Source organism: Camelus ferus, chromosome 9, assembly GCF_009834535.1.
Source record: "Camelus ferus isolate YT-003-E chromosome 9, BCGSAC_Cfer_1.0, whole genome shotgun sequence".
In the NCBI taxonomy this organism is placed as follows: domain Eukaryota; kingdom Metazoa; phylum Chordata; class Mammalia; order Artiodactyla; family Camelidae; genus Camelus; species Camelus ferus.
In genome coordinates, this window is record NC_045704.1 from 69512861 (window position 1) to 69526123 (window position 13263).

Below are 13263 nucleotides of genomic sequence, written 5' to 3' on the forward strand. Positions count from 1 at the left end.
TTTCCCTTTCTCTCTTTCTCCGGTTTTTTTTCCGCTCACTGTCTCACTCACGTTCCCTCTCTCTCTCTCTCTCTCTCTCCCTCTTTCCTTCTCTCCATCTCTCTTGTCCAGGTCACTGAAAAACTAACAATATTATTTTAACTCATCTTGTTTTGAAATGCAGTGTTCGTTCATGTACATAATGTGTGACCTTTCATTTACTACATCCTTGCAAGCTTGCCCTGGTTTAATGAAGAGGAGATGGGTCCCCAAAGAAAACTGTGAAAGAATTCAAGTGAAGCTTCTCCATCAACTAAGGATTTTCTCAGGTTGTAAAGATCACACCTTGCACTGGTCAGGTAAGCCTAATGCAATTTTGAATTTGGTAAGAAAAGAAATTAAATCCAAGAATTTATTGCAACAACTCAGAACTTCAAATTGTTTCTATTTTCTCATTCCCAGGAGCCTTTCCTTAGAATTAACCTGTCAGAAGGCAGGAAGGGAATAATCCTGATTTATTACTAAAAGCAAAGTGAGATTTAAGCTTGAGGAATATTATGGGAAGGGTCCTAAAAAGAAAGAACACATTGTGTTTAAGTTGACGAAAGCAGACAGGGAAGTCATTAACTAAAAATCTAGTGTTGACAGGCATTTAATTTGGTCTTCTAGCCAACTGGACCCCAAGGATTACAAAATCTTGCTGCAACCTCCATATAAACTGATCATTTAAATGATACACAGGCATTGATCTGGTAGTTGACTCCAAAAAGGAGACCCCAGAGAGAAAATGATGTCCTAGAGAATCAAAGTCAGTTACAAAGGATTCATGAAAAAAGAAAGACATGGACCAAACTTATGAGATAAACAGGCAAAAATTTTTTTCATTTTATTTCATTATAAACTTGCACCCAAATAACATACCTGTTTTTAATCGATAAGTTTACAAAATCCAATGTTAAAGGGTATTATTCAATTTCAGAGTTTTTAATAATTCTACAACACCTATTACTCAAAAATATTACAAAAGAATGCTGATGTATTATTTCAAGCTGTGAAGGTTAAGGACAGTTTCAGGGAAAAGAATCAGTTAAGCAAGATAGCCTTTTAATAATGGGGTCCCCTAGCCACACTCCACTGTAAAGTTAGTGAATAACTTTTATTCTCAGATCCTCCAATTTACATAACTTTCAAAGTATTTTAATAAACTTCTGGGATTATAATTAATTTGACATATGGTTTTACAAAATTTCATTTCTGAAGCCAAGTTGTTGAATAAAAATACTGTTTAATGGCACAAAACACACTTTAGCTGTACATCACACTAAAAATGTTAGACACCAACAAAACATCAAGGATTAAAGTTATTTTAAGATTTTTGTGGGTTAGGTGGGGGAAAGACAATACGTACATCTTACATACCTCAGTAGCAAACTGCTGCAATCCACCAATATTAATTGGTCCCTCTTCAGTGGCATATAAATTGCATCCACCTACACAAAGATCAGATGTTGGACATACCATTCCACAGGTCAGACCAAGTGGGTTGTCAGAAAATATCATCTTAGCAGCTCCATAATAGTTCTACAAAAAGAAAACAAAATAAAAATTTCTAGTGAAACAATGTACCTATTAAACATTCAATTTATGACTTAAGTTTTTTTCTGTTAGGTTATTGGATTGAGGGTCAAGGTGTACATAAGATGCAGAGGTTATAATACTGTTCACTATCAGGAGTCATAAAGTAGTAACTAGAAAGTAACTAACATAGAGGAGTATTCTATATATGCTACACTAATATATGAATAATTAATCAATTTTGGAAAATTGAAATTTAAAATAAAAATGCCCTGTAACTACTTTCTTTTATAAGGCATCTAACTCTATTCTGGCATAAATTCTTCTTTTCAGTTTTAACAAAAGTGAGTTAGGTAGATTGCTTGAACAGGCTTAAAACCTAAACCTTAAAAGTAAAAGTTAAAAAAAAAAAGATTATGCTCAGGTCTTCCAGGTTATCCTCCATTTAACTAAATTAAAAGCAGCCAGGGTTCTCCTTCCCTTCATTTCATCTGGCCTGTCCATGGATACTGTGTATTATAACACTGTGTTCAGTTTCATCCTTCAGTACATCCTATTAACCAAAGATGCAGACAAACCTCATTATAAAGCGCTCTTGGACCAAACCTTGACAAGTTCATCACTCATCACTCCTGTCCACACATTTAACTGTTAAAGAATAACTTACAATTTTAATTTTATCAAGAATTTTTAGAACCCAACTTGTTCATAAATTATACAAATACATCATTATTTACTAAATCAAGAACGAATAGTAAGTTGAATATTTCAGAAGCATTTTTTCTCTAATGAAAATTAAAAATTGGATCTGACCAGTATTCCTCAAAACTGTCAAGTATTTTGTCAAAATAAGGATAATCTTGAGAAACTGTAACAGTCAAGAAGTCCCTAAGGAGATGTGAAAACTAAATGTAACATGTTATTCTGGATAGAATCCTGGATCAAAAAAAAGAGCATGAGGTTAAAAAAAAAAAAGGAAATGTGAAGAAACTATAAATGTTAGTTAATAATAATATATTAATAATGCTCCATTAATTGTAACAAATGTGCTATACAATGTCAGATGTTAATAATAAGTGAGACTGTGTACAGGTATATATGGAAATTCTCTGTACCATCTTCACAATTTTTTATAAATATAAATTTGCTCTAAAAATACATTTTAAAACAGAGATGGTAGAATGTACATAACAACATGAAATAAATACGTTTATTTTTCCTTTGGCTTTTGTTTAAAGTACTTTTGAAGGTCTGAAAATATATACATTGTTTCCATGACTAATTTCAATCAAAAATACAAATTTCTATATAGAATACAAATAATAACAAACAGCAACAATAACCTTTACTATTTGTTGACTGTTTACTGTATTCCTGGTACTTTGTGAGGAATTTCTTTAATATTTATCACCAACCATCTTATATAAGATGTCCAGCACTCAATTAAAAATCTCTAGGCATGAAAAGAGATAGAATTAAATGTCTAATAATCAAAGAAAAAAATAAATGAAGCAGAGCCCCAGGTGATCCAGAAAGTGGAGTTAATTTAAAAAGACTTTAAAATAATTTTAATCAAAATTCAGGCAAAAAAAGACTCACAAAATAGATGAAAAAATTAAAAACATAATCAGAATACTGTATGTAATCTGTTAAAAAAAGAATCAAACTGGCATTCCATAACTGACTGAAACATTTTAAAATAAATCTAAATGCTTGGTTTTAACAGCATTCCTGGTAGTTCAACAATATTTCTCTTATTCAGTGTGTCTTAGCAATGAACAGTCACATCTAACACATGTAAATGTTTCTTTTATACATACAGTACATATCTGAATGTAAAAGACACACATACACACAGCTTTTTTCACTATAAATAGTAGGGGAGGCAGCTAGCCCAACATTAGTTATGCTTTATACTTCATCACATGATTTTTGTTTGTAGTTCCTTTAGTTTTGATCTTTCTATCAGTCCAATTAAAAGTTATTATAAGGTAAAAATCTTTTTTCTGTTAATTCAAGAGATTAAGATCTACTTCTTCCCCTAAATTTGGTCATATTTACCAATGTCTTTCTGACAGTTTGTTAGTGTCACTAATAAGGGCCAACAATAAAGCACTAAACTGACAAAGTATGATTTTCAAAAGTTAGCATAGAACTGTCTTACATATATAGAAGGAGCATGTGCCAAAGATTTTACTTGACTCATTAAGTAAATTAAGAAATCATTAAAATAGCAAAGCTGATTCAAAATGCATTTGAGGATGATTTGGCTTAAACGATGAATTCTACAAAACATTTGAATAAAAATTTATATCAATTCTTCACAAATACTTCCAAAATATACATATCAGATTTATCCCAGAAATGCAGGATTGGTTTATCACCCAAAAAATCAATTAATATAATACACTGTATCAACAGAATAAAGGATAAAAATCACACAATCACCTCAACAGATGCAGAAAAGCATTTGACAAAAATCCAACACAACTCATGATAAAAATTCACAACAAACCACAAAGAGAAAGCAACTGATTCTCCCTGATAAACAGCCTCTATGGAAAACCCACAGCTAACATCTTACTTTATGCTGAAATCTGAATGCTTCTCCCAAAGATCAGGAACAATACAAGGATGTGCTTCTATTCAGCACAGTATGAAGGTTTTAGCCAGATAACTTGGCAAGCAAAAGAAGTGAACGCTCTCCAGATTGGAAAGGAAGAAGTAAAATTATTTCTACTTATCATGAAATAATCATGCACAGAGAATATCCTAATAAATCTATTTAAAAAAAACTATTAACACTGTGATGTTTAATTTTACGTGTCAATTTAACTGTACCATACTGTGCCCAGAATAAACAGTATTTTGGAGTGTGTATGTGAAGGTTTTCCAGATAAGATTAGTTTGAATTGGTGTACTTAGTAAATTGCCCTCCCCAATATGGGTGGACATTGTCCAGTCCACTGAGGACCTGAATAGCACAAAAAGGTGGAGGAAGGAGAAATGTGTCCCTTTTTGAGCCTGCCTGGTTGAGCTGGGACATCGGTGTCATATATATACATTGGTATATGTATGATGTACTCTGTTTCTCTGGAGAACCCTCATACAGCACTAAAAAGAAACACAGCAACCTTCAGGATGTAAGATTAATACATAAAAATTAATTGGTGCTTCTCTACACTAGCAAGGAACAAACCAAAAATAAAATCAAGAAAATAATTATATTTATAAGAGCATCAAAAATAAATTACTTAGGAATATATTTACTAAAAAATGTTAAAGTATAGTTTCTGAAAACAACAAAACACTGTTGAAAGAAACTAAAGGCCTAACTAAATGGGGAAACATGATCATGAGTTAGAAGAGTGCTTACCAAGATGGCAATACTCCCAAACTGATCGATAGCTTTAGTGAAACCTCTATCAAAATCCTAACTGATGTTTTTGCAAAAATGGTCATGCTGACTCTAAAGTTCATATGAAAATCCAAGGGATTCAGTAGCCAAAACAACCTTTAAAAATAAGAACAAACGTGGAAGAATCACATTTTGTGATTTCACAAACTGTCGCAAAGCTATGGTAACAAGGCAATGTGGTACTGGCGTAAGGATAAACATGTAGATCAATGGAGTAGCACTGAGAGTCCAGACAGAACCTTTGCATGTACGTTCAACTGATTTTTTAAAGGGGTTCCAAGACAGTTCAACAGGTAAAGAAATTCTCAGCAAGTGATGCTGTGGTAACCAGATAACCACACGCAAAAGAGTGAAGTTGAATTGCTGTACCTTGGATGGCTGTTGTCAAAGAGATATAATGAAAAGTGCTGGCAAGGATGTAAAGAAACTGGAACCCTTATACTCTGCTGATGGGACTGGAAAAATGATGTAGCTGCTTTGAAAAATAGTTTGGCAGTTCCTCATAAGGTTCAAAAATAGAGTTACCATGAGATTCAGCAATTCCACGCTTTGCTGTACACCCAAGAAAATTACCACCTATCTCCGCGCAAAACTTTGTACACTCATGTTCACAGCAGGATTATTCCTAAAAGCCGTAACACAGGAGCAACTCAACTGCCCATCAACTGATGAAAGACTGAAAAAATGTGATATCCATACAATTGATATTACTTGGCAATGAAAAGGAATGAAGTAATGATACATGCCACAGTATAGCTGAACCTTGACAACATGATGCTAAGTGAAACAAGCCATTCACAAAAGACCAAATATCACATGATTCCATTTATAGAAAATATCCAGAATAGGCAAAATTAAAGAGACAGAAAGCAGACTGGTAGTTGCCGATGGCTGGGGGTCTGAGAAGAAATGGAAAACGGCTGCTAATGGGCACACGGTTTCATTTGGGGATGATAAAACTATGCTCGATTTGTGGTAATGACTGTAACTCTGCAAATATATTCATTATCATTGAACTGTGCACTTTACATTAGCAAATTGTAGGGGATGCGAATTGTATCTCAGTAAGGCTGTTATTCTTTAACAAGTATACTTACAGGACTGGGAATTATATAGGCAATTAAATAAAGGGGTATTTGAATAAGACTGCTAAATTAGATGCGGAACTGGACAATATCCTAGGAGGCAATAAAACATAACTTTTGAAGTTATCTTTTTTACTGAACGGAAATAATTTGTATCTCTATTGTACACAAATCTAAAAGTTAAGATGTAAATTTGCAGTCTGAAATTTTAACCAAAAGTTAGTTTTTTCCCTACAAATTAAATAATACTTAAGTGTCACCTTATTTATTTAAAAAATATTTTAGTATGATAATTGTAAACATATACAGATTTACCTCCTTGGCTTTAGCTTCTGGTTTTGGGTAATTTTACTTAATAATGGCCATAAGGAACAGTTATTAACTTAAAATTAATTGATCTATTCCTAAGCAAACATCCTTAGTTCCTGCTTAAATCCACTGTCCCCTCACTCAACATCTGTACCTAAGCAAGCAGTTAATCACTGCTAGAGAACATCTCAAAGTCATTGTCTGTGTTCTTTCCTCATCTTACTTGACACCTCAGGAACATCTGACATGACTGATGAACAAATATTCATTGACTGACTCACTGACAAAAAACTCCTATTGCATAATTAGAAGTGTCTTTACAACATAAAACAGTATCATGGGGAAAAAATGTCAATTGTAGGTAATGTCTAAGGATATTTGAGGGAAAAAAAAAAACAGTACAAAAAGAATATAATCTAATCAAAAGCCTAAAGATCTTTCCAAAAAAATAGTGATTCTTTTATGAGCCCCAAATTGGGTTTCAAGACTGCACATAAAATAATGACACAAGAAGAAAAATAGATACATATTTTTAATGCAACAAGTAAAACATTTACAATTACACTTCTGGTTCATGATGTGCTATAACCGTCAAGCTGGTAGGGCCCAAGTTATCACAGAATATCACTGACAATGAAGCTGTCTAGTGATTCTTCAACATGCTCATGACTCCAAGTGCAACCTTCACATCAAAATAAAATTGTAGGTTATACATTTTTTTAAAAATTAATAAGACTTACTAAATAAAAATAAAAAAATCATCATGAGAATATTTTTAAAGGCAAACATATGCTCCCTGACATCAAAATGCTTGTGCTACTGGATAAGAAGTCATTTCAGGCTAAGATTTAGAATCAACTTTAAAACTGGTGGCAACTGAAATGATTCTGGAGGAGACAGGACTAGGAGATGAGAGGGAATAACACACAATTCATGGTGGATCGATATGAGCAAGTAATCAAAGAAGTCAGACTATATCTTGACACAACGACTTGGCAATTTGGCTACAGTAGCTCATTCATTCACATAGGAAATGATGATTAGGAGATATTTTTGGAAAATGTGCTTTGACCAAATTATGGAGACTCTTCACTGCCAATATAAGGGTTTGGTATTTAATTGAAGCTTTTTAATAGAAGGGTGCCAGTGTTAAGGAACTAGCTGGGAAGACTACTGTATGGATGATGTGGAAATTCTCAGAAAGGGAGTGGAAATATAGAGAATGTGAAGAAGACACAATTGAAACCAAAAAAAAAAAAAAAAATTATCACAGAATATAGAAACATGGTTTTGAAAACAGGCTGAGCCAACATTCAACAATGATTCAGAAGTCACCTTTGCAATCACTTCTCACAAATAACTCTGAAGAAATGGTGGGTGATGCCACGTGTAGCGATCTGGGTACTCCAAGTGGGAGACATTCAGAAACCTATTAGAAAGGAACACCTCCTTGACTCTTTCCATCAAGAACACCAAGATCAATATCAATTATTTCAGAGTAAGTGTGACGACTTCCTGAGCCCTCCGTCTAAACAAGAGGTTTGACTCCTATTCCGTGAGCTCTTAAACTTCCTAAAAGTAAAGGTTATAAAATTTAAATTTAGAAGGGTACTTTAAAGACACCTCAGCAGTCTCCTTCTAGAAAATACACAACGACTTCAACTGGTTTCTTCACGTTATGTAGTCACAAGCATTTCAGTCTTGTGAGAAAAAAAAAAAATGTACAGGGCTAGGTTAGCAAGGATGAAAAATAAATATGTGATTTTTTTTGCACAGGTTTATTTTATGCATAAGGCATGAGAACTTTTACCCTTCTTTGAACAAAAATCTAAAAGAGAAAAATGATGCTTGATATGTTTGTTGTTTTTATATGAACACAAAAGAATAGGCATTGAATGTTATCCAATCCATAAACTTACCCAACATTTTGCTGGCATTGAAGTTTCTATTCTCACTGGAGTTTTGAAAGCACACCCTAAGGTACAATATGTGCTATTTATTATGTGAGTTAATTTTAAGATAACTTTGATTCTTTGTTGTTGTTTTTTTAAGTTATAGCTTGAAACTGCATCAGTGTCATTCCTCTACACTTTAACAATTTTTAAATTTGTTATCAAGAAACATGAAAAACTCACAAGCCACCAATTCTCTCATATGGTATAACTATTTTAACAAATAGTCCTATCATATTCAGGCCTTCATGTCACTACGGCATTATCAATACAGCTGGTAGATTTATTTTCAAGTGTTCTTCCTTCTTTCCAGTGAGCGTTTTCACAGATGGAAGCACCCTTCCAAGATAAACTCCAATCTGTTGCATTTAAAAAATACTTGGGCTAAACTTCAGTAAGTTTGCATGTGTGAGAAGGGTGAATTAACATTACTTATATTTCTGGATTGAGCTATATAATGGTGAGTGTCATGATGTACATTCATTAAATAGAAAATATCTCTAGTAGCACATACAAAAAGTGCAGGCACAGGAGCACTCTGCCAGGCTGGCCCCATCCCTCAGTAAACAACCTACAGATCTTCACTTATTTGCAAAGGAGAGAGGGGGATGAGCCACGAACAGAATACACAAAAATCTCTGCCCTCACAGTGCTCACCTGCTTCTGGAGGCAAATGGAGACAAAGAATAAGCTTGGCTGGTTTTATTCTGAAAAATCCTCCCTTCAAAATACCACATACATTACATTTTAGAGAAGTTTTACATGATTAGACTTTAGAACTATGAATTTATTTTAGTCTCACTAATGTGTCAGGAAATAAAAAGAAATTTTTCTTGTAGAAAATAAAGTTTTTATCTGACCTTAAGGTCCTAAACTAGAGAACACACACACACACACACACATGGGCTTTGGAGCCATACACCCCTGGATCTGAATCATGCTTATACCATATGATTGGGGGAAAATGTAGTCTCTCTTAACCTCAGCTTCATCACTTAAGAACTGCAGATCAAAATTCCTTCTTAATTAGTCATATTTACAGTAATTTTTTTAAAAAAACATTTGACACAGATAAGATGTCTAGTACGTTATGGGGCACAGAATAATTTAATACATTTAAGTCCCACCCCACACCCTAGGCTTTTCCTCCCTGAATTTTTTTCTTAAAATGTTAATTCTAAGAGTTTAAGATGAACATTTATTTATCAAAGAAAACTCACATACGGTAGTAGATTAAGAAAGACAGCAAAAGAGCAAAATGTATAGAAAGAAAAACTATCATCAATCTACTAACTCATAAAAAAGAAACAGCATGGAGGCATGTAAATAGAGGCATAATTCTTCATACACAGTAGAGAAACATAAAAATGTCACTTCTGCTTCAGTTTCTGCACCCTGGCCACTTTTCTCTATTTAATTGACCTGAGAACTTATAACTGTCCCCATGAGTTACTTAAGATAACTTACAGTGTGTACCTGTATTCAGTTCACCAAGCATGTAGTATTTACTGAGCATCTACTATGTGAGAGGTCTTTGGTAAGCACGAGATATGCATGAAGAATTAGTATTTTTGCCTCTAGATTGTTTTAGATAAATGGAATCCAATTTTCATCTATAATGATGTCCTTCTTTTTCATACCTGATATCATTGTTTAAATAAAATTTCCTTTAAAAAGTTTTAACAGTTTTTCACTATTTTCCATCTAGAAGCATGATGCCAGAATGTCCTTTCTTTGTACTGAACTCTTTTGATCACTGTATTTGTTAATATAAATTTACAGTACTTGTATATTTTTCTGACACATGAATTTTATTAATTTAAAAATTTTTCTCAAGCTCAGAAATCTTGACTAATCTATACCCTTTACCTCTGAGCAGGCAGAAGAATATACTACTAGAAACTCAACTGATTGGCATTTATCTTTAAATATCAAAAATAAACATTGATATAAAATTCAAAAAGTATAAATTACTTCACAGGTTTGAATGACCAATTTAAAGTAAATAATGTGAATAGCTGTTGTGAAAATTAAAAGGCCACTTTATCCAGATAAAATACTAAGATGTGCAATAGATCTTGTAAGAAATTTATAGAGATATAATTTTTCATTCTTAGATATTAAGAAACACAAAAATAAACAATAGAATACAAAATTATTTCATTTAGTGTGTGCTAGAGATCATATATAATAATATACTATAATTCATATAATTTCTTCAAGGAGATAAGATGCCTTTCTGCATCTAAACTTCAGTGCAAATATAGAAACACATATGTTAGAGTCATCATCAAAACATTAGCATGAAAGCTAAGAAGAAATGTGAAAGTAGAAATCTACAAGTGTCATTTATAAAAACTGTATAACTTGCAAGCAAATGGAAATGTTTTAATTTGAGAAATTATTGAAGGTAGAGGAAAATTAATTTGCTAGAATCCCTTATTCATATACTACATAAAAATGCTAAACAATTTCTAATTTTATATTATAAATTTTATTTTTCATCGAGATTATTTTTCCTTACAACCCAACTAAACTGCATCTTTTTAAAGATAAACAGAAATATGGCTTAAATAGGATTATTTTTACTTGAACAAAACTGTACACACATTATACACTAAAAGGGCATCTGGTGTCTAAAAGTTTGAACAAGAAATTTGGTGTCTGGATGTCTTATTGCACTTCATATGTCTTCTTCCTCTTCTGAAAGATGTTATACTAAAAACAAAGCTACATCACATGTATGATTGCCTACTCAGCAAATAATTGAGACTTACTCCATCTCTGATATAATTTAAATATACTGGTTACTAATACTTGGCTAAAAAGAGAAAAACCGTGGCGGCTTTGTTGTTTGTTTGCTTTTTAAAAATTGTTATTAGAAAAGGCAAAAAAACTCAAGTTCATTAAATTGTTGGCCAAGTTTTAGAAATAAATTTGTATTCTCAATGACACAGATGTGTAACAGCAAAATTAAAATATAAACATCTGAAGGTAAGAAAGAGTTCAAATAATGTCACTCCAAATAATCTTCCCCCTAATAAAATTTAAAACAAACTCAATGACTGTTGAACATCATACATACACATATGCATAATAATAACTTAAGACAGAATTTATCTCTTTTGCTATTAGAGGTAGACTATGATTTGACACTCCATTTTCTTCTATTCAAACAAAATAAAGTCAGACTATTTTGTGAAGGTTTGTGCCTCACTGACAGAAATAAGAGATTTCTTAACTGACAGGGTGTTTTTTTGTCTACCATAATACGTTATTATATACGGTTCATAAAACCAACTGTCAGCCACAGTCTGTACAGTGGGTACAAATAGATTAACCAGGAAAGTCTCCATTCCAAGTGCATTAGTTTAAGCCCATTACGACTTTCAAAATTACAATTAATTTTGATTATAATAATTTACTTGAAATTCTTCAATTTATCAAAATAGTTTTCAAAAAATAAAACCCAGATTTGCTTAAGTCTACTGTGTTACACGTTCTGCCCACCACTCAAGATGATAGTAATAGTTAATAAAACTCACGATGGCAAATGTGTTACTTATTTAGCCCTTTATGTTTTAATAATAACTCTTCATATACACACTTTATTCACTAATAGTGGAGTTTGATGCACACAAGAGCAAACGGGACAAGAATTCAGGAAAATTCAGTTACATTATGAAGGGGTTGTGTGATCTGGGATAAGCCATTAGCCTTGCTGGATTTCAAATTTCTTTTCTATATAATGAGATGGTTAATTAGATTAAAATTCCATTTGTCTAGATTCTGTGCTATTGTACTTTACTTACTAATATTCACAAATATTCTAAGTAGTATCTTACATGCTTATATAGAGTTTTCTTTGTCTTGATTATATTAAAGAAAAAGGCTGTCATTCCAGTTTAATTTACATATACATATGTAGACTCTATACCAATGTTCTGTTTTTAAAATAATTAAAATTTTATAGTATTTACAATGGCACATGTTTAAGTGTGCCTAAACATATACACAACTACAAACAATGTCGTTTTATCTGTTTCATATGAAATTGGCTTGATATGTACAATATTTTTTCTCATTTAGTTATACTTACATTACTTTAGATTTTATACTGCTTAACATTTTGTAATAGTTTGAGTAACTACACTTTATGTTATCGAAGGTTTTTCAGAACTAAATGCTTATCTTTTGAAGTAAATATGAAGAAAAGCAGTTACCATTACACATATTGGCTGTGATTAAAAGTAAAAATGTAACCTTTTAAAGCCCCGAAGACATACATTATAAAACAGAAACAGGACAGATTTTGCATAAGCATTAATGATTCAACAGACAATGTAACATCCATCTACCTTTTCCAGCACAATACATTAGAAAAGATGGGACATTTTGAAAATAATATTACACTCTGTTGTCTTCAGCACTAGCAAATTTAGCATCCTACCATTTGCCAGACTCAAAACTGAGAAGTTATATACTAAAATTAAAGGCTGAATTCTAGAAAATTTAGTTAATATTATACCAACTGATAAAGAAATGAGGTAAGATAAGCATACATTTGCATTAATAAATGGAAATTAATGTTATTACACCAGTAATTATTTTGTAGAGCTTCTCTCCATTTCATACAACTAGTTTTTACACGTTGAAATAAGTTAGGATATTCTGAAAATAAATATAGTATCAGGGGAATGACCTTAATCAATGACAGGGTATATTACACAACATATGAAAATACCCTGGTCCTGTCAAAGATAGACAGATTGATAGGACGAATAGAGGGTTTGAAATAGAACTAAATAAATATGGAATTAAGTATATGATAGATGTGGCATTTCAGAATAGTGGGAAAACATATTATTCAAGAAACAGATTTGGAATTATTAGTCATTTAGAAAAAAAAAAAAAACTCTGAATCTTTCACTCTTTACGCCAAGAT

At 32.2% G+C, this 13263-nt stretch overlaps 1 protein-coding gene across 4 annotated transcripts in view; it reads right to left on the minus strand.

Moving 5' to 3' along the window:
• The window catches only part of DPYD (dihydropyrimidine dehydrogenase), a 720433-nt gene that overhangs the window by 532915 nt on the left and 174255 nt on the right, over positions 1-13263 (minus strand). For all 4 annotated transcript variants that reach the window (XR_004322677.1, XM_032487157.1, XM_032487158.1 and 1 more), the window contains exon 5: positions 1399-1560. Coding sequence is in view for 3 of the 4 variants with exons in the window: in XM_032487157.1 (XP_032343048.1) it covers positions 1399-1560 (162 nt within the window). In the remaining variant the exon portion in view is untranslated. The remainder of the gene's footprint in view (positions 1-1398; positions 1561-13263) is intronic.